This window comes from Petaurus breviceps, unplaced genomic scaffold, assembly GCF_028583685.1.
Source record: "Petaurus breviceps papuanus isolate PSGF00001 unplaced genomic scaffold, PetGlider_PUasm1.0 90925, whole genome shotgun sequence".
Classification (NCBI taxonomy): domain Eukaryota; kingdom Metazoa; phylum Chordata; class Mammalia; order Diprotodontia; family Petauridae; genus Petaurus; species Petaurus breviceps.
The window spans coordinates 22,023,689-22,044,836 of NW_027187380.1; the positions used below are offsets into that span (position 1 = coordinate 22,023,689).

Genomic DNA, 21,148 nt, shown 5'->3' on the forward strand with positions numbered 1-21,148 from the left:
TTTTGGAGGGCAATTGGGGTTAAGTAACTCGCCCAAGGTTACATGGCTAGTTTTTTTGTGTAGGTGTTAAGTGTCTGAGGCTGGAACTGAACTCGGGTCCTCCTGACTCCAGGGTGGAGGCTTTACTCACTGCACCACCTAGCTGCCCAAAATTCTGTTTTTTTTTGTTTGTTTGTTTTTTGTTTTTTGGCTCTTTGGAAGGCAATTGGGGTTAAGTAACTTGCCCAAGGTTACACGGCTAGTTTTGTGTGTGTGTGTGTGTGTTAAGTGTCTGAGTGTGTGTGTGTGTGTGTGTGTGGGTGTTAAGTGTCTGAGGCCAGAACCGAACTCAGGTCCTCCTGACTCCAGGACCGGCGCTTTACTCACTGCACCACCTAGCCACCCTGAAAGAGCTAGTTTTGGAGTTAGTTTGGACTTGTTTTAAGTTCTGCTTCTGACATATACTAGCTGTATTATTTTTAGCAAGTCATCTAGCCTTTAATTGCCCATTTGCATTGGTGGAGGAAGTTTCCATATTGTGTTCCCTACTTTGATGAAATAATAGTTCAGACTCTCCCCTCTTTCCTCATTTAACTATGAATATATTTTTATTTCCATTAAATACTTATTTGAAGATGTTCCTGGTATGGAAGATATATCATTCTCTGAATTTGTTGGTCACTATTTACATGCAACATATGTATATTATAGCTTGACAGCAATTCTTTAGTGTTTGTCTAAATTCCTTGCAAGATAAATACTTTTTTCGATAGTTGCAGTTCCCTGATACATACACATCTCTATGAAGAAAATGTGGCTACACTTGCAAATGTTGTTTATATATCTTTTTATATTTGAACATTCTGAGTATGTAATCTCCTTAGTATTTATACATGTAATGGTCTATGAAAATTACATTTCTTATTCAAGTGCCTAATGTTGATTTTATTTTAGAAAATAATTTTATAGTTAAAATTAATTCATTGACTATAAATTTTTTTTTTTAGGTTTTCTTTGCCTTAATGCTTACACCCCTTTTTAAAAAATCAAAACATGTGGGAATAGTTGAATTTTTAGCTACAGTGGCATTTGGATTTGTGGGCCTTTTGATTGTTCTGCTGGAGGATTTCCCTAAGTCTTTAGTATGGCTCTTGAGCCCCTTCTGCCAGTGTACATTTTTAATTGGTATTGCACAGGTGAGTAAAATGATAACTGTACTTTCATTGAATCCTCTCTTCTCATACCTCAAGTGAAATTGTGTATGACATTGGAAAAGTTAGGATATGTTACAAATGCTAAGGTTTTGAATATGAAAAAGTAACGATATAGAGTAATGAAGATACATTTTATGTATGATGTAATTTATATTCTTACAGTTTTTCCACAACTTGACTAAACTCTGCCTTGCTATTTGAATGACTGAATAAAGCCTTTATCGAAGAGTTTTACTATGTGCAAGGCGTTGTGCTAAGTGTTGGAGATATAAATAAAAAAGCAAGAGAGAAGATTCCTTTTTATCCTCTTTACATAATATAATCATTATTGAAAAAAAATCAAGAGCACATGTTCTTACAGCTGTCAGGAATGCCATTTTCTTTGGCAAAGTACAGCATGATCATTGCTATACTGGTGACTAAGATTTTTTTTTTTAGATTTTATTTTAGATACTGTAATTAGACAGTTTTCAGGAATACACTTTTAAAAAAATATCAAATTGTATTAAGTTGAATTATATTTTTATACAGAACAATGTTAAAAGTAAGGGCTATAGTCCTGACCAGTCTGATGAAGAGGTTGTCCTCCTCTAATAGATTGCCTCCTTCATTTCATCTCACCTTGATCTTCAGTATTTCCCTATCTGATGATTCTTTCCCTTTTCCTACAGAAATGACTAAATCTATCCTATCCTTTAAAAACAAACCAAAAAAAACCCCAACTCCAAAACTTTTACTAGATCCTGCCATCCTTTCCAGTTACTGCGTTCTATATCTCTTCTCCCTTTCTCAGTTTGTCTGCATTTATTCCTTCTACTTCTCTCCTTTAATTCTCTTCCAGAATTCTACAAATTGACTTATAAAAATTCTACAAAATGGTCATAAAATAATGTGCCACTTTGTATTTAAATTTTATTTTCTAGGACTTTCTTATTTAATCCTCTCAACACTCCTTCATTTATTTGACAGACCAGATTAAGTGTGAGTAGGCAGTGTTAGGTAAGTAGGAAAGATTATCTCTTCTTTGCAGATGAGAAAACTGAGACTTGCAGAGTTTGAATGACTTGTCCAAGGTAACACAGCTACAGAGTGCTCTGTGATATTACAGCCTAGATTTGCTAATTTCTCTTTTTATATTTTGTCTACATGGTGAGTTAATTGATTATAAAAGGGGACAACCACCATACTATATGAAGTATAAAACACAGGACAAAAAAATAGAACTCTTTCATAAACTTGGCCTGTTTAAAATTAGTATGCTAGTATTAATAAACGCTAAATATTTTATTAATAGTTTTGCTTTCCTTAGTATTTAGAAAAGCTCTTGAATGATGGATTGATGATAAGGATGACTCATTTATATAAATTGTCCAGGGAAGTTTGATTTTTTCCTCAATCAATTTCAGTGTCTTGAGTAAAAATGAATTGAGAATTTTTTTGATTGATCATTCTTTCTAAAAAACAGCTTTTGCAGCATTCAAATGTTTACAGGTGCTTTTCTCTAAGGCTGTTAGTTATGAAGGTTTTAAGTATAAGAATTAATTGTACTACATTTCTTATACTAACCCAAATGCCCTCTTATTACTCCAAATAACCCATTCTATTCTTTGTTCAGTCAAAGGCTGCTTTTTCTGAAGGGGAAAAAAAATTTATAACTTCATCTACATCATATAAAATCACATCAGTTAAGTTACATTGCTATGTCCTATGAAGCTCCATGAGTAGGTAGGGTCAAGGGAGGAACTCTTAGCAATGTGCAGGATAGATTACTGGTATATTAAATGCCATATATACACCTTTATATATGAATAGAAAAGTTTAGTGTTTCTTTGCTTTTATAATGGAAGGAATTTTTAGTCATTCAGTAAACAGTTATTAGGCACCTACTATGTTTTTTTTTTAATTTTGTTTTATCTTGCAATTAATTAATTTTTAGTTTTCAGCATTGCTTTTATAAGATTTTGAGTTCTAAATTTTTCCCTCCTCCCCAAGATGGCATGTAATCTGATATAACCAACACATTAATTATGTTGTGAAAGAAGGATCAGAACAAAAGGGAAAAGCCATGAGAAAGAAAAAACAACAAAAGAAAATAGTATGCTTTGATCTACATTCAGACTCATAGTTCTTCCTCTGAATGTGGACAGAATTTTCCATCATGAGTCTTTTGCAATTTCCATCAGTGAGTCTCTTAGGTCATTGCATTGCTCAAAAGGGCTAAGTTTAACAAAGTCCGTCATTTCACAGTATTGCTTGTTGCTATGTAGAGTGTTCTCCTGGTTCTTCTCACTTCACTCAGCATCAGTTCATGCAAGTCTTTCCAGGTTTTTCTAAAGTCTGCCTGCTCACCATTTCTTATGGAACAATAATATTCCATCACAATCATATACCACAACATGTTTAGCCATTCCTCAATTGACAAGCATACCCGCAGTTTCCAATTTTTTTGCCACCACAAAGAGGTGCTATAAATATTTTTGTACATATGGGTCCTTTTCCCTTTTTTATGATCTCTTTGGGATACAGACCTAGCAGTGGTATTGCTGGATCAAAGGGTATGCATAGTTTTATAGCCCTTTGGGTATAGTTCCAAATTGTTGGATTATTTCACAAATCCACGAACAATGCATTAGTGTTCCATTTTCCCACATCTTCTCTAACATTTATCATTTTCCTGTTTTGTCATGTTAGCCAATCTGATAGGTGTCATATGGTACCTCAAAGTTGTTTTAATTTGCATTTTTCTAATCAATAGTGATTTAGAACTTTTTTTTAATTTGACTGTAAATAGCTTTAATTTCTTCCTCTGAAAACTGCCTGTTCATATCCTTTGACCATTTATCAGTTGGAGAATGACTTGTATTCTTACAGATTGGATTCAGTTCTCTATATATTTTAGAAATAAGACCTTTATCAGAGACACTGACTGTGAAATTATTTCCTGGCTTTTTGTTTCCCTTCTAATCTTGGTTGCATTGGCTTTGTGCAAAATTTTTAAATTTATTGTAATCAATTTTACACATTTTGTATTTCATAATGTTCTCTTTCTCTTATTGGGTCATTCATTCTTCCTTTCTCCATAGATCTGACAGGTAAACTGTTCCTTGTTCTCCTAACTTGCTTATAGTTTCACCCTTTATGTCTAAATCATGTACTCCTTTTGAACTTATGGTGTAAGATGTTCTTCTATCCCTAGTTTCTACCATACTGTTTTACAGTTTTCCCAGCAGTTCTTGTCAAATAAGGAGTTCCTATCCTAGAAACAAGAGTCTGGGTTTTTCAGACAGTAGATTACTATAGTCATTGACTAATGTGTCTGGTGTACCTAACCTATTCCACTGATTCACCATTCTGTTTCTTTGTCAGAACCAAGTAGTTTTGACGATTGCTGCTTTACAATAGTTTTAGATCTGTTATGGCTTGCTATATGTTCTTGACACTCCAATCTTCCTGGTGCACATAGTCTAATGGGGGAGTCAAAATGCAAACAACTGTGTACAAAAAAAGATATATGCAAGATAAACAGGAAATAATCAAGAGAGGGAATGTTCTAGAATTAAGAGGATTTGAAAAAGGCTTCTTGTAGAAACTGAGATTTTAGTTAGGAATTGAAGGAAGGTGGGAGGTAGAGATGAGGAGGTAAAGCATTCCAGGCATGGGAGATAGCCAGTGAAAATGCTTGGAGTTAGATTGCCACGATTAAGGAACAGTGATTTCAAAAAAAGGGCAGAAACCAGTGTAAGTCATAAGAACAGTATAAAGATAAGGGGGCTTAGTTTATGAGGGGTTTTGCTTTACAGAAGATTTTAAATTTGATTCTGGATGTGATACTGAACTCCTATAGTTTATTGAGTGAGGGTGGGAGTGGCGACATGGGCATACCTATGCTTTATGAAAATCAATTGTGCAGCTTGATGGAGGATGTTTTGGAGTACGGAGAGGCTTGTGACAGGTAGACCATTCAGCAGGCTATTTCATTAGTTCAGTCTTGAAGAGATGAGGGCCTCAACCATGGTGGTGGCACTATCAGAGGAGAGAAGGGGACGTATTCAAAAGATATTGCAAAGGTGAAATTGAGAAGCTTTGGCAGTAGTTTAAGGTGAGAGAAGTGAGAAGATGAGAGTGACATCTGTGTTGTGAACTTGGGGGCGCTCTTGACAGTAAAAGACAGGTTTGGGAGAAAAGATGATTCAGTTTAGACATGCTGAATATAAGATATGTATCAGGCATCTCGTTTGAGGTATTTGTTAGGCATCTGAAGATGTGAGACTGGAAGTCAGCAGAGGGGTTAAAGCTGGATTAATAGTTTTGAGAATCATTATCATGAGTTATTGAATCCATGGGAGCTGACAAGATTACCATGTGAAATAGTATAGAGGGAAAAGAGAACAGGACCCAGCACAGAGCTCTGTGGGATACTCGCCATTAGTGCGAGTGATCTGAATGAAGATCCAGCAAAGGAGACAGAAAAAGTGGTCAGATATGTAAGAGGAGAGCCAGGAGGGAGTAGTATCACAAAAACCTAGAGAGAAGTTAGTGTCAAGGAGAAGGGAATGATAGTGTCAGAGGTTCAAGAGAGGTAAAAAAGGATGAGGATTGAGAGGAAAAAAAAACAAACCAACATTGTATTTGGTAATTTTGCAGAGAAGCTTTGGTTCAGTGATAAGATCAGAAGCCACATTGTAGAGAATTAAGAGAATAAGGAGAATTGGGAGGCATCTGTTGAAGATGACCTTTTCAGAGAGATTAATAAGATATAGAATATATCCTTTTAAAGCAGTATGTAGGATGATAGTGGGGAATGAATGGATCAAGTGAGGATTTTTTGATGATTAGGTGATATGGACCTGTTTATAGGTAGTAGGGAAGCAGCCAGTCACCGGGGAGAGATAAGTGAAACAGCAGTGATGATAGAATGGGCATTCTGGAGGAGGAGGCTCTTGTTCTCTTGTTGGAGGAGATAGAATGGAATGGAATTGCTTGTGCATGCAGTTTGGCTTTGGCAGTGAGATCTACTTCCTGTGAAAGAGAGCTGAAATAAGAGGTAGTGATAGAAGCCATCTAGGTGATGTGAGGCAAGGAGGAGAGGTGAAAAGGAAGATTTTGGCAAACGACCTCTTCTTCTTTCCCCAATAAAATATGTGGCAGTGTTCTCATTTGAGAAGGTAGGTGGAGGGGGAGCTATAGGAGGTTTGAGGAGGAATGAAAAGGTTTGGAAGAACTGCTGTAGGGGCGGCTAGGTGGCGCAATGAGTCAGGAGGTCCTGAGTTCGGTTCCAGCCTCAGACACTTAACACGCACACACACACAAAAAAAACTAACCGTATAACCTTGGGCAAGTTACTTAATCCCAATTGCCCTCCAAAAGGCAAAAAAAAAAAAAGCAAAAAAACTGCTGTGCTAAGTTGTAATAATGAGTTAATTGTTATTGTTCTCTTGTGTCTGACTCTATATGAGACCATGGACTTTATCCATGGAGTTTTCTTGGCAAAGATACCAGAGTAGTTTGCTATTTCCTTCTCCACTATGTTCTCATTTTACAGATGAGGAACTGAGGTAACTAGGGGTTAAGTGACTTGCTCAGGGCAGCACTGAGCTTAGAATCAGAAAGACTAATCTTCATGTGTTCAAATCAATCCTCAGACTCTGTTCAAATCAGTCCTCAGACTCTTATTAAAACTGTGTGACCTTGGGCAAGTCACTTAACCACATTTGCCTGGGTTCCTTATCAGCAAAATGAATGGGAGAAGGAAATGGCAAATCACTTTGGTGTCTTTGTAAAGAAAACCCCAAAACGGGGTCATGAAGCATCGCACATGACTGAAATGACTGAAAAACAAGAAGACTTGCTCAGGGTCACACAGCTAGTAAATATCTGAGGTTAAATTTGAACTTAGATCTTCTTGACTCTAGGCCCTGTGGTCTAACCACTATGTCACCTAGATGTCCCATAATGAGTTAATTAGGGAGGTGTAAAAGAATTGCCTAGTGAAGGCCCCATTGAGCTTATGTAACAGATTTGTAGGACACCACCTAGATGGTGTACTTTTGTGATTTTTTTCCAGCTTTATTCATCAACATTTGTAGGAGTGAAGGCAGAAGATACTGGAAGTCATCCAAAGTTGAGGCTTGGCAGGGCAAAATTGGTGATATGAAAAGAGGGCAGGGAACCCAAAAGAAGGGACAGTGTAAAGGTAAACTGGTTCACCAAAAGGTCAAATTTGGGGAAAGGAGGAAAGTGTGGCATTGCAAAGCTGTGATGACCTGGAAGAGAACTCAGGGGTGAAGGGATTAGAGGTCTCAATGTGGATGAAGAACAGAGTTTAGCATTGGAAGGCAAAGGGAAAGGTGTAAATAGACAGTGATCTGATAAGGAAATTTCAAAATTCATGAACATGGAGATGATTCATTTATGGGTAATAGCATGATTAAGGGTATGATCCTCTTTGTGTGTAGCTGAGGTAGGATGAAGGAGTAAACTGACTATATATAGTTCAGTATAAATTTATTTAAGTGTGTATGGAGTGTTGAGGGAAGACTAGCACCTCTGTTGTGAGGACTTGCTGAGACCTTTTCAGGGTTTTTCATCTACCTTTGGTATCTACCTGTCACTCAGCTCTTACCTGTGGCTCTGAGAAGGTGTGGCATGCAGAGTTGCAACACACAGCAGATGGGCTAAACCAGGTTGAGGGTAACTGACAGGCCTCAAACCCATCAGTGGATGTGTACCCTAAGCATATGAAAACTTTCCCTAAGCAACTTGTTCCAGTAGCCATGAATGTGGCTAAAGCAAGCTCTGTGTAGCACTTAGAATTTGGTCAGGCATTAAAATCATGGAGGTCATCCACTGTGTCCTAGAGTTGCCACCAGACTTAGATAACTCAGGAAGAGAGAGTGAGGCTGACTACTTTTGTACAGCTCTGCCTCACTTCAATCTAATTTACTTCAAGTCAGGATATCAATAGCAGTTTAAGTACTTTGTGGAGAAGAATGTTATGTTATCAAATTGGCAGTTTTGTCTTCTCCGATAAGCAGGTAAAGACACTTGATAATGAAGTATAGTTATTAAGTACAATTGAAAAAGTAGAGGATTGGTCAGTAATCAGTCTGTAAATATTTATTAAATACCTACTATGTGCCAGGCATTGTGCTAGGTAAGTAAGTACTACCGTGTTTTCCCGATAATAAGACCTATCCCGAAAATAAGCCCTCCCCTTACTGTGTAAGATTCCTCTAAAATAAGCCCTCCCCCGAAAATAAGCCCTATTGAGATTGCTACTGTAGTGAAGGTGATCCCCTGCACTACACGCGCTCCAAGCTGCATCCAATCAGAGCTGCAGCAGTGAGCGCATCATCCTGTTCTTTATTGAATTCATTATTGAATAAAGGTACATTTTTTTGTTCACATTTACCTGTTTATTAAAATTGCTGTCAATGTTCATTAAAATAAGCCCTCCCCTGAAACTCCTCTGGTGTTTTTCTGTCCAAAAAAAATTTAATAAGACAGTGTCTTATTATCGGGGAAACACGGTATGTGATAAATGTCAGGAAACAGATAGGTACTGTCTTGCTACATGTAATTTTGTTGTTGTTGTTGATGCGTTTTTGAGGGCAACTGGGGTTAAGTGACTTGCCCAAGTGTAACGGGAATGTAAATTTTAAAAATCTTGCCTGCCCCTAGGCTAAAGTGCACCTGGAGCCTGGGGTGGGAGGCTTGTTTTTCAGTAGATACTTTTTGATTGGCCAGTGGGTCAATAAGATTGTTACATTCTCTGAGCCAGGAGAAGGCTATATATAAGCCCTGATGTGTAGCTTTGTTTTGGGGCTCACTTTGAGAAGTGTTCTGTGATTTGATATGGATTCTGGGAAGCCGTTGTCCAGAGCCCCCCAGCTTTGAAAAACCCAGATGTTGATTTGGTATGTATTTAATGGTTGGACAGTTTGGAAATCTGTCTACTTGATCTGTTTCTGTATTGATAATTCTGCCTGTATACTTTGAAGTTCAGGGTGCTGACCTTTTTCCCCTGAACTAGGTAAACGATACATGTTTGACTGATTAAAGTAAGCTTGTTAACCCATTTTGAGTTGCTTTCCTTTATCAAAGCAGATCCAAGAACCTGTGTGAGCAGCCACCCTAGGGATGCCGGGGTGCTTGCTGCTACACCAAGGTCACACAGCTAGTTTTTGTGATAAGTGTCTGAGGTCAGATTTGAACTCTGATCCTCCTGACTCCAGGGCCGGTGCTCTGTTCACTGCACCACCTAGCCGCCCTTTGCTAGATGTAATTTAAGGAACCTATTCTTAATTTCTGTTAGAGTTGAAGTAGATGACCTTTCACTTCAGACATTTTATGATTTTTGCTATTCAGCTTGTTTTAATGTTTCTCTGATTATGTACCTGTTCTGCAACAGTTTCATTTAACTCTATGTACATGTGCTAAATAGAACATTTAATATATTCAGTCCTGCTAAATAAGACAGGTAGAAGGTACAGGACCAGCACCCTGGAGTCTAGGAGACCTGAGTTCAAATTCGGCTTCTAACATTTTTCAGCTGTGTGACCCTGGGCCAGCCATTTAACCTCATTTCTCCTCATTGTCCATATCTGCAAAATAAGGAAAATAGCACTTAACCTCCCAGAGTTTTTTGTGATGACAAAATGAGATAATGTTTATGTAGCACTTTCTAAAACTTAACGTATTATTTAAATGCTGTTACTATTGTTATTATTGAACTCAAGAATTCTATAAATATGGATGTTTAAAAATGTCAATATTGAATATATATGTATATGTGTTATGTATATATATATATAAATGTATATTTATATATAATTTTTTAAATGGGAGATCACCCAAATTGTTTAATTCATGTTTGATTTTGATCTGGTGACAAGAGTTAATAATTATATTTCTGGTAAATATTATTCACTTAATCTGGATATATAAAAGTTAGCAAAAGATATCAGTCAACAAATACTTATTTTCCTACTGTGTGCTAGACCCTAATGATGAAAAATAATGGAATGGAAAAATACTGACTCTGAGTTCAGAGGACTTGTTTTCATAGCCTGATTCTGCCAGTTATTGCCTATGTAATGTTGGACAAGTCCCTTAATCTCTCTGAGCCTCAGTTTTCTCACTTGCAAAAAGCTCTCATTCTAGCTCTAGTTCTATGGTCTTTTGTCTCCAATTGTTATATATCAAATATCTAAGTTTACTATTTGATATTAGCCATAACTGTTGCATTCTGTTAAGAGAATATTCTTTTTTTCAGGTTAGTTAGGAATAAAAGTATGATAATTGTAGTCTATTTTTGTGGTATGACCCCAGTTATTCTGATCTTTGTTGTTTTCTTTGTAACTTCGTTGTTACATTTGACTTACTTCCAACTTTGGTCATGAAGAATAATCTTAGTAAGTTTAATTAAGACTGATAGCTAATATTTGTTTTGTAATCTATTGTTATGCATTTGTTTTAACATAATAATCTTAAAATTCAATTTAATTTTTTTTCAGGTCATGTATCTGGAAGATTTAGATGAAGGTGCTTTGCTTTCCAACTTGATCAAAGGTCCATATCCTCTTATCATTGCCATTATAATGTTGGCACTCAATAGTGTATTTTACATTCTCATAGCTGTTTATCTTGATCAAGTCATTCCAGGTATGTCATAAGTTAATCTTTAGAATATATGTGTGTGTGTGTATTTTTAAAGCAAAAACTTTTTTAGACAAGAGCACCCTTTTAGAACAGAATTAGAGTAATTATTCTAATAATTTTATTTAAATTTTTATTTTTATACTTTAGTCACTCCAAATAAGAAATTATGCCTTTTTTTGTTTGTTTGTTTTGTTTTTTTGCTTTTCTTCTTGGAGGGTAATTGGGATTAAGTGACTTGCCCAAGGTCACATGGCTAGTAAGTGTGTCAAGTGTCTGAGGGCAGATTTGAACTCAGGTCCTCCTGATTCCAGGGCCGGTGCTCTATTCTCTGTGCCACCTAGCCGCCCCAATAAGAGATTGTCAGAGAGAAAATAATTTAGGCTTTTAAACATAAAGTTTTAAACAAACTTTTTTGGCATTTAAAACAAGTGCACATATTACATGTAAGTTAGATTTTAAAAAAAGAGAGAATCTTGGAATTCCTCTGAAGAAATATTTTATCTTTGCTTTGAATTTTAAAATTCCATTTATGGTTTTAGGTTCTAAGTTGTCATAAGTTTCACATGGTTGCCAATATCTGTGATTTCAGACATTGGCTAACAGTAATTGTAATATTTTTTAGAAAAATCAGTTTTTTTTTTCTTTTCAGGTGAATTTGGGCTACGAAGACCATCTTTGTATTTTATGAAGCCTTCATATTGGTCAAAGAGCAAAAGATATAAAGAGCTATCTGAGGGCAATGTTAATGGAAATCCTGGTTTTAGTGAGATTATTGAATCTGTTTCTTCAGAATTTCTAGGAAAAGAAGCTATCAGGTATGAATGATTAATACTCATAATTAAGGCAGAAATCAGAAGTGCTACAAAAGCGAATGAGTGAATATTGGTGAGGCAAGTTAGGAAAGACAAAAGATATATTTTAAAATTTACATTGGGGATAGATAAGAGAAGGATTGAAGATGGGATAAAATTACTTCTCTAGATAGATGGGATAATGTTAACTGACGACAGAGAGAAAGCCGAATTGATTCAGTCTTATTTTACTTGTTTTCTCTGCCAAGGAGATTCATTTTGGGGTTGTAAATGACAGGTCAAAAGTAGCTGGTAGGGAGCTGAAGCACAAGATGAGTAAAGAGATAGTTAAGCAGCACTGAACCGTCCTTGATGAGTTGAAATCACTAAACCTAATCTGTCCCCTGAATTTGTTTCACATCATTAACTTCCTTTTAGATATTTTAAACTATATATCTCTGAGACATCTTAGACTCAGGGCATCCAAAACAGAACACATTTTTTTCCCTCAACTCTACCCTATTCCAAACTTCCCTATTTCTGTGGAAGGCATCACCATTCTTTGAGTCTTTCAAGTTCATAAATTTCTCTTTATCCTTATCTTCTTATTCTTTCTTACCTTGTGCTTTCAAGCTGATGTCAGATCTCTTCCTTTCTACCAGCACAAAACAATTTTCATATCTAACCCCTTCTCTTTACTCACACAGCTACCAAATGTAAGTCAGATTCTCATTATGCTTGCCTAGAATATTACATTGAAACCTTCCCATTTTGTATCATCTGCAAATCTGTCCCTTTATCCAAATCATTGATAAAATAGTAAATATCACAGGGTCAAGCACAGATTCCCAGGATGTTCAACTGAAGACTTACTTCTAGTAAACATCATATCATTGATGACTACTCTTTGGGTCTAGCTATTAAGCTACTTCCAACTCTGCATAACTAAACTATCATCTTGCATCACAGAATGCAAGACTATTAAGTGTTTTGCTAAAATCTAGATAAACTATCTATAGCATTTTACTGGTATAACTCTGGGGGGGGGGGGAGAAAAAGAAAGGTTAGTTTGGCATGATCAATCCTTGACAGAATCATTAGTGATCACTTGCTTTTTCTAGATGTTCATTAACCATCTCGTTATTAATATATTCTAGAATTTTGCCATAATTTCTAGATAAATTTACTGGTCTGTATTTTTTTTTTTATTAAGCAATTGGTGTTAAGTAACTTGCTTAAGGTTACACGGCCAGTTATTTCTGGGTGTGGTGCTGAGTATCCGAGCCCGGATTTGATCCAGGTCATCCCAACACTGGAGCTGGTACTCTTACTCGCTGAGCCACCTGGCTGCTCCTAAGCAATTGGGGTTAAGTAACTTGCTCAAGGTTACGCGGCCAGGTGTTTCTGGGTGGGTGCTAAGTGTCTGAGCCCGGGATTTGATCTCCAGGTCTTCTCAACACTGGAGCCGGTGCTCTTACTCGCTGTGCTACCTGGCTGCCCCTACTGGTCTATATTTCTAAGACTGCTCTTTTTATTTTTGTGAAAAATGGAACAATTTTTTTTCTTCTCTAAGTATGTATCTCTCCTATTTTCCAAAAATGTTTGAGAAATCACTGACAGTGGACCAGTAGTCACAGCTTTAATCAGTTAACAAGTACTTGTCAGACACCTATCATTTGCTAGACACTATGTTAGCCACTGGGGTTATATAAATAAAGAATGAAATGAGCTTTACTCTCAAAGAATTATATTCTGATGTATACATATAAATATATACTGAGTAAACACAAAATTAGTGCAATGTAGTTAAGGAAGGGGACACTGGCAGTTGGGAAGATAATAATATAATCCTTCATAATAAAAAGTGGTGTTTAAGGTGGGTCTTTAAGGAAGAGGGGGCTTCTATGTGGCAGATATGAGGATGGCCTGTATTCCAGGCATGTGAAATTGAAATGGTCAGTACAAAGACAGGAAGATAGGAGATGGAGTTTCATGTGAGAGAAATAGAGAGATGAGCACTACGGCCGAACTGCTGAAAAGCGCCTGTAGGTGAATAATGTCCATTGAGACTGGAAAGACAGATTATAGTGAGAGTCCTCTTCCGCATAGCTGCCAAATGGATTTTGGTCAGGATCTGACAATGTAACTATTCAAACAATTCCAGTATCCTCCTGTTGCCTCTATAATAAAACATAAACTCTTTTGATTGATGTTTTTAAAACCCATTGCAATTGGAACAGAGGAAAACTTAAGGCAGGGAGACCAATTAGGAAACCAGTGTAATATTCTATGCAAGTATAATGAGGGTCTGACCTACATTGAAAGCTGTGTGAGTAAAAAGAAGGAGTTAGATATGAAAATTGTTTTGCTGGTAGAAATGAAGAGATCTGACAACAGCTTGAAAGCACAAGGTGAGGAGGAATAAGATAAGGATAAACAGAAATTTATGAACCTGAAAGACTCAAAGAATGATGATGCCTTCCACAGAAATAGGGAAGTTTGGAAGAGGATAGAGTTGAGGGAAAAAAATGTGTTCTCTTTTGGATACCCTGAGTCTAAGATGTCTCAGAGATAGGTCGTTCTCCATTTAGCCAGTGAAATCCACCTTACTGTGATTTTCTCATGTGAGAACCTTCTCCATTGTCTGGCTGTAAAATTGTAAAATTGGCATCTTTACTTATTGGTCTCTCCCTGGAGATACTTCCCAACTTTAACCCCTCAATTTATCTCACCTCTAACCTGGAGAGCTTGGCTATATGGAGATCATTTTCAGAATGAACCTCCTTTTTGTCGAAAATAAATGCTTTTTCATGGCCTTTCTTTTTTCTACCTCCACCTCCTCTTATTTCATTGGTAGGACTTTAATAATAAATGTACCCTAGGACTATTGAATGATAGCCATTTAGGCTTTGGTAACAGAGTAAGATAAAAATTCAAAGTAGGAAGGGACCTAAGAGTTTACTTAGATTAAACTGTATTGAGTAGGAACCCCCTATAATAACCCTAGAAAAGCTGTGTGGCCTAGTGGATAGAATGCCAGGTCTGAAGTCAAGAAGACTCATTTTCCTGAGTCAAATCTGGCCTCAGACAGTTCCTAGCACTGTGACCTCAGGCAAGTCACTTAACCCTATTTGCCTCAGCTTCATCATCTATAAAATAAGCTAGAGAAGGAAATGGCAAACCACTGTAGTAACTCTGACAAGAAAACCTATATCAGCTCACAAAGAGTTGTAAATGACCAAACAGTAACAAAATAAAGATTCTTAATAAGTAGTCATCTAGCATCCATTTGAAGCACTCCACTTATGAGAGGCTGTCCCTAATGCCTTGTACTTTGAAATTCCACTATATACTTCCATTCAGATTGAAATTAGTCTTTAACTACTCTTTGAGGTGTGACCATTTATTTATCTAGTTCTGCATTTATTTTTCTGTACAATAGTCCAGTTTATAATTCACTGTCTTATTACTGAAATTAAACTTATCAAACTAAACCCCTCCCAAAAAAACTGTCATACACTATTGTGTTTTGGTCATGATGCACAATTTTTGGAATCATAAACATGGAGATATTCTTGCTAAAAAGGTTTTATGAGGAAGAAAATAAAACTGAGCTAGTGTGACTCCAACCCTGTGGGTTTTTAAAAACTGATATTAGCAGTTAGAATTGAAATGTTAAGTCTTGGAATTTTTCTTGAGATGGCTGAAACCAAAGTCGAATAATTAGGTATCTATATATTTTTCTAAATAACTATGCATTATTGATGAGAAGTATGCTGCTTTTAGCTCTGAAGGGGCTTTGAGCATGGAAGAGAAGAAAATGTCTTTCCTCTATAGTTTTTAAAAAGAACTCAACTGTTGGTCATTCATTAAATTAATTTATTATATATTCATCAATGTTTGATGCAAAATGGTAGTATGTTATTGTGTTTTCTTAATTTCTGTTCTCTTTTCACTAAAATATATCTTCCAGAATCAGTGGTATTCAGAAAACATTCAGAAAGAAAAATGAAACTGTGGAGGCACTAAGAAGTATGTAATTTTCTAGTTTAATTTACATTAAATTTAAGAACAAAAGCAGTACACAAGTATTGTGAATGTTTTAAAAATAAACTTGTATTGATACCTTTAGTTTTTATATCATGATAATTTTTTTTTTTTTTTTGCTTTTTGGAGGGGGTAAGGTAGGGGCAATTGGGGTTAAGTGACTTGCCTAAGGTCATGGCTAGTTTTGTGTTAAGTGTCTGAGGCTGAACTCAAGTCCTCCTGACTCCAGGGCCGGTGCTCTATTCACTGTGCCACCTAGCCACCCCTATCATGATCATTTCTGAAGGTGTTCTTCCTTATCTTCTCCTCATTCTCCAAATTAAACACTCAGTGACTGTTAGATGTTATCACATTCTGTCCTTATAGTCTCCTGCCTCTTCTGAGGGAAGTAAGATATGTTTCATTATCTGCTCGCTAAAACCATTATTAATTTTTATATTGCTCAGGAACTGGCTTCCTTTTAGGGATCTTTTAATTTATGGTATTGTAGTCATTTTGTATATTGTTGTTCTGATTCTGCTTATTTCCATATCAGATCATTATCATCATTTTATAACACTTATATAGAACTTTAAGATTTGCAAAGAGCTTTACAAATATTATCTCATTTGATCCTCATCCCCATTTAATAATTGAGGAAACTGAGGCAGACAGATTAAATGATTTTCCCAGTGATTTACAGCTAATATGTGACAAACTGTATTTCAATTTAGGTCTTCCTAACTGAAGTTCCAGTGCTCTATAACACTGTTCCACTTGCCTCAAGTTTCTTTTGAGTTCCTCATAATTGTGATTTCTTGTTACAAAATACTATAGTACTCATACACCATAGTTTAGCCTCTCACTAATCAATATCTACCCACTTTGTTCCAAGTTCTTTGTTGGTATGAAAAAGCATTCCTTTAACTATATTGGTTATTAAATTTGTAAGTCTATATTGGACTTTTATTTCTTTTTTGACCTCCTTATTTTATGTGTGCAGTAATGGGATCACTGGATTGAAGGGAATGAACAGTTTAATCATCTTTCATAATTTCAAAGTGATATCCAGAGTGGTTAGACTAATTCATAGTTTCACTGATTATTGTGTAAAATCATGTGGTTTTAATAATCTCAGCATTCATTTTGTTTTTGAATTGAAGTAAGTGCTTTTAGGCTTTTGACCTTCTCTCCTTGATATTCTTTGTGCCTCTGCATACAGAAAATTTCCATAAAATTGCATATTGTTCTATGATTCTGGATTTAATTTAGGGTTAAATGAAGGAAGTTCAGATTTTCTTGACTCCTTTATTAGCGGGCTATTTTTCTTATAATTCCATTTCCCCCTTCTCCTGCAGTACAAGATACTTTAATAGTTTGATATACCAACTCATATCCAGAAGAAATGATATGACTCTAGTAGTTTTCACACCATTATATTTCAAAGTATAGCAGATAAAGCTGAGGTTTCTTTTACTCTTTAGTTCTCATAGTAATTCTCACCCATTTAGAATAATTTCATTTTAAAAAATTGTTTACTTTTAGTTTACAACATTCAGTTCCACAAGTTTTTGAGTTCCAAATTTTCTCCCCTACTCCTATGGCAGCATGCAATTCTGATATAGGTTCTACATATACCTTCACATTAAACATTAGTCAAGTTTTAAGGAAGAATTATAACCAATGGAATAATGTCATTTATTTTTGCTGAGAATATCATGACAGATTTCAAATTTATTTTTTACTTTGCCATAATAACCAAAAGTTGCTTTGTTGTAAATCCATTAATCACTGTTAATTTTTTCATCTATACTGTCACTATGTTCATGGCTTTGTCTTTTACTTCTTTCTTTAATTAGATTTATCTTTTGACATATATGAGGGTCAGATTACAGCATTACTTGGCCATAGTGGAACAGGAAAAAGCACATTAATGAACATTCTTTGTGGACTCTGCCCACCTTCAGATGGTAAGAATTTATGTCTGCTGAGCAATTTAAAAGGTTCTTTTACTTTGATGTTCTTTTATTCATAAAGGTATACTTTATACTAATGGTCTTCAAACTTTTTTCATAATGCATTGCTATCATTAATTTTTCTTTTCCTAATGGAATAATGCTAGTAGTGAGGAAAGAGGCATAAGTATTTTTTTCACTGATGCTTGTGTGGATACTGCTGAGAATCTCCTGTTGTAGGTTATAATTTGCCTCTGAAGGGAGAAAGTTAGAAAGTGGCAAAGTAGAAGGAGGAGGTAGAATGGATGATTTGGGTGAAATGAGTGAAGGGTAGGTGTGGTTGTGTTTCAGACAAGCCCCATGATTCAGTGTTGCTGGAAGGATAGGATGTTAACTTTTTAGCCTCTCCTTGGTGAATCTCACACCTCTTAATTCCATGAATTCCCCTTGAGAACACAGATCTCCAGAGAAATAAGCCCCAGCTTGGAAGACCACTGATAGAGTGTGCTCTCAGTTGATTTGAACTTGTAAAAACTATCCCAATTGTTAATGATTTGATGTGATATATTCCCCTTTTGAACACATTGTGTGTGTATTAAAATTGATTTTGTTTTAGTTTCCACATGCCCCTCCCACCCCCATCCTTCTAATCAGTATAGTAAGTTTATAAAGTAGCAGCAGCAGGAAGTAAAATTTCAAAAGGTAAAGGGGAATCTAGAAGTCACATACAAACTGTCCTAAATATCAAAGGAACATTATTTAAAAATTATATCCTATCACAGCCTGGTAACATGTGCTGCATCAAGAGCCATCTAGGCTCTGCTGTCAGGGATTTTTGATCCTATTATACGTAAATCTCAGATATGTTCTAGAAGACCCACAGAACAACAGATAGTTCTGATAACTTTGAATTGATGTGATTATGTTAACTTTGAAACTTTATCAACAACTTTGAGATGATTTGGATGTGTTAATGAACTTAACCCCAAGGTGGCACAAATAAGAATTAGTCTATTCCACTAAAAAACCCTGTAAAAATGAGACCTCAAATTCTTCCCCCTAAGTCTCACCCAAAAACTCTTCCATTATCGTCTGTGCTGCTGTATGTGTGCTCCTAACTCTAATCCATGGTCATGTGAATGATTATCTGTTTTTCTCCCCCTACCCATACTGCTTGCCTTCCTTCACCACCCTCTCCACCATCCCTACCCTGTCTGGTTTTTTGCTACTTGTCTCTGTCTTTTCTCTGCCATTTGCCTTCCCACTCTCTGTGCCTCATTAAAGTATAATTGCAGCCTCATTTCCCATTGCTATTGTGGCCTTTCCTGGTGCATGCCCAAAGAACTGGCTATATCTGCCCCATTTCATAATTTTATAAATTAAGTATCAATTCAGAGTAGTTTGGTTAGTGATAATGAGAGCACTTAAAAAATGAAAAGTAAAGACCTCCTTAAACCTTATGAAATATCAATATAATGTTGATTCAATTTTATATCTGTTAGATGCTATCAGTTTTATATATGATTTATATATTTTTAATTCAGAATATTTTTCAATATCATTAATTTTAGATCAAGATTAAATGGAACCCACATAAAATTACATATTTAAGGAAATATTTGTAAGCCTCTAAGGTATATGAGGCTAATAAAGAGGCTAGGTCAAAAGAGCTAAGGTTTCACAAGTGAAGAATACTCTTGACCTTTCCCTAGAAGTAGGAAAAGATGTTGCCTATTTTTGCAATTGCAAATTTTCTTTCTAAACTAAAGGAATAACTGAGAGGTAATGTGGTCTAGTAGGTAGGGTGTTGAACTCAGAGTCAGGAGGGCTTGGGTTCAAACCCACACCTGACACTAGCTTTGGAACCATGTCCTTTATTTAACTTCTCTGAGTCTCTGTCTGTAAAATGGAAATAATAATGCCTGTGGTCTTTGTCTCATTGGCATTATTTTGAGGATCAAATGAGATGATTTATAGTATACAAAGTGCTTTGTAAACCTTCAAGTGCTTTATGTGTGTGTGTGTATGTGTATACACACACACACATATCAGTTATATAAAATAGTACAATATTTTACTTTGAGTTTAGGTTTTATATATAATATAAATTTTATGCTTATGCTTTTAGGACTTGCATCTATTTATGGACATAGAGTCTCAGAAATTGATGAAATGATTGAAGCAAGAAAAATGATTGGAATTTGCCCACAATTAGATATAAATTTTGATGTGCTGACAGTCGAAGAGAATTTGTCAATTTTGGCCTCTATCAAAGGGATTCCAGCCAACAGTGTAATACAAGAGGTATGTTGTTCAAATAGAAAATCATTACCTTTACTTGCCGTACATTTACTGAATAGTGATAATAAACCTGAAACCCTGAAGGTAAATCTGCATCATGCCAGTGGAAAAACTTATGTTTGTTTAAAAAAAAAATTAGGGGCAGCTAGGTGGCCCAGTGAATAGAGCACCTTGGAATGAGGAGGACCTGGGTTCACATTCGACCTCAGACACTTAACACTTACTAGCTGTGTGACCTTGGGCAAGTCACTTAACCCCAATTGCCCTGCCTTCCTCCCTCCAAAAAAGACAAAAAAAAATTTTAAAAAGACAGTGAACTTTAGGATGAACTTCTGCAAATTTTTGTTCTTACCACATTAAAAAAGTGCTATTTATAATGTGGAGATACTAGTCTAGCACTGTGCTGGGCATAGTTAAGTGTTTTTTCTATTTTTTTTTTTTGGTAAATATATTTCAAAAATAACCCTCATACCTTAAAAGCAAGCATTTAAAAAGCAATATTTACAGTTAAGCAAATTGTTATTGCTGCTATTCATATACATGCATACATTTACATGTATATTTATATACATGTATTTGGAAAAAAATTAACTTATTTTATCTGAATTAGTAATCCATCCCTTTCATTGGTCACCCTCTCTCTCCATTGAACAACAATTACAAAAGGAAAAAAAACCACCCTTCATCATAAACATACATAATCCAGCAAAATAAATTCTAATATTGGCCTTGCCCCAATATGTGTGTCTACATCTGCATCTTAAATTCAACTTTAAATTCACTTTAAATTCACCTCACTAACAGGAGGTAAGAGACATGTTTCATCTTTAGATTTCTGGATAGTGGTTTATCATTTGAAAAAATTGTTGCTTTTCTTCATAATGTTTATTAATTGATTGAAAAATTTATATTTTTCTCTCATGTTTATTGTCATTGTATAAATTGTTGTCATAGTTCTGTTCACTTTGCTCTGCATAAGTTCTCTGTAGTTTTTCCTGTTTCCTTTGAAATTCATCATTTTTATGGCACAATAATACATTATTTTTAATAATTTCTTCCTTTTTCTTATGAAGGTACAGAAAGTTTTACTAGATTTGGATATGCAAGCCATCAAAGATAACCAAGCAAAAAAATTAAGTGGAGGTCAGAAACGAAAGTTATCACTGGGTATTGCTGTTCTTGGAGATCCCAAGGTAAATATTGTAAATTACTAAAGTATCTA

At 35.7% G+C, this 21,148-nt stretch overlaps 1 protein-coding gene across 1 annotated transcript in view; it reads left to right on the plus strand.

The window, feature by feature from the left end:
- Window positions 1-21,148, plus strand: part of ABCA5 (ATP binding cassette subfamily A member 5) — a 164,160-nt gene that overhangs the window by 64,460 nt on the left and 78,552 nt on the right. Inside the window, exons 8-14 of the mRNA XM_069076541.1 lie at window positions 987-1,175; window positions 10,709-10,856; window positions 11,503-11,668; window positions 15,618-15,676; window positions 17,530-17,640; window positions 19,754-19,929; window positions 21,000-21,119. Of these exons, the coding sequence (XP_068932642.1) occupies window positions 987-1,175; window positions 10,709-10,856; window positions 11,503-11,668; window positions 15,618-15,676; window positions 17,530-17,640; window positions 19,754-19,929; window positions 21,000-21,119 (969 nt within the window). The remainder of the gene's footprint in view (window positions 1-986; window positions 1,176-10,708; window positions 10,857-11,502; window positions 11,669-15,617; window positions 15,677-17,529; window positions 17,641-19,753; window positions 19,930-20,999; window positions 21,120-21,148) is intronic.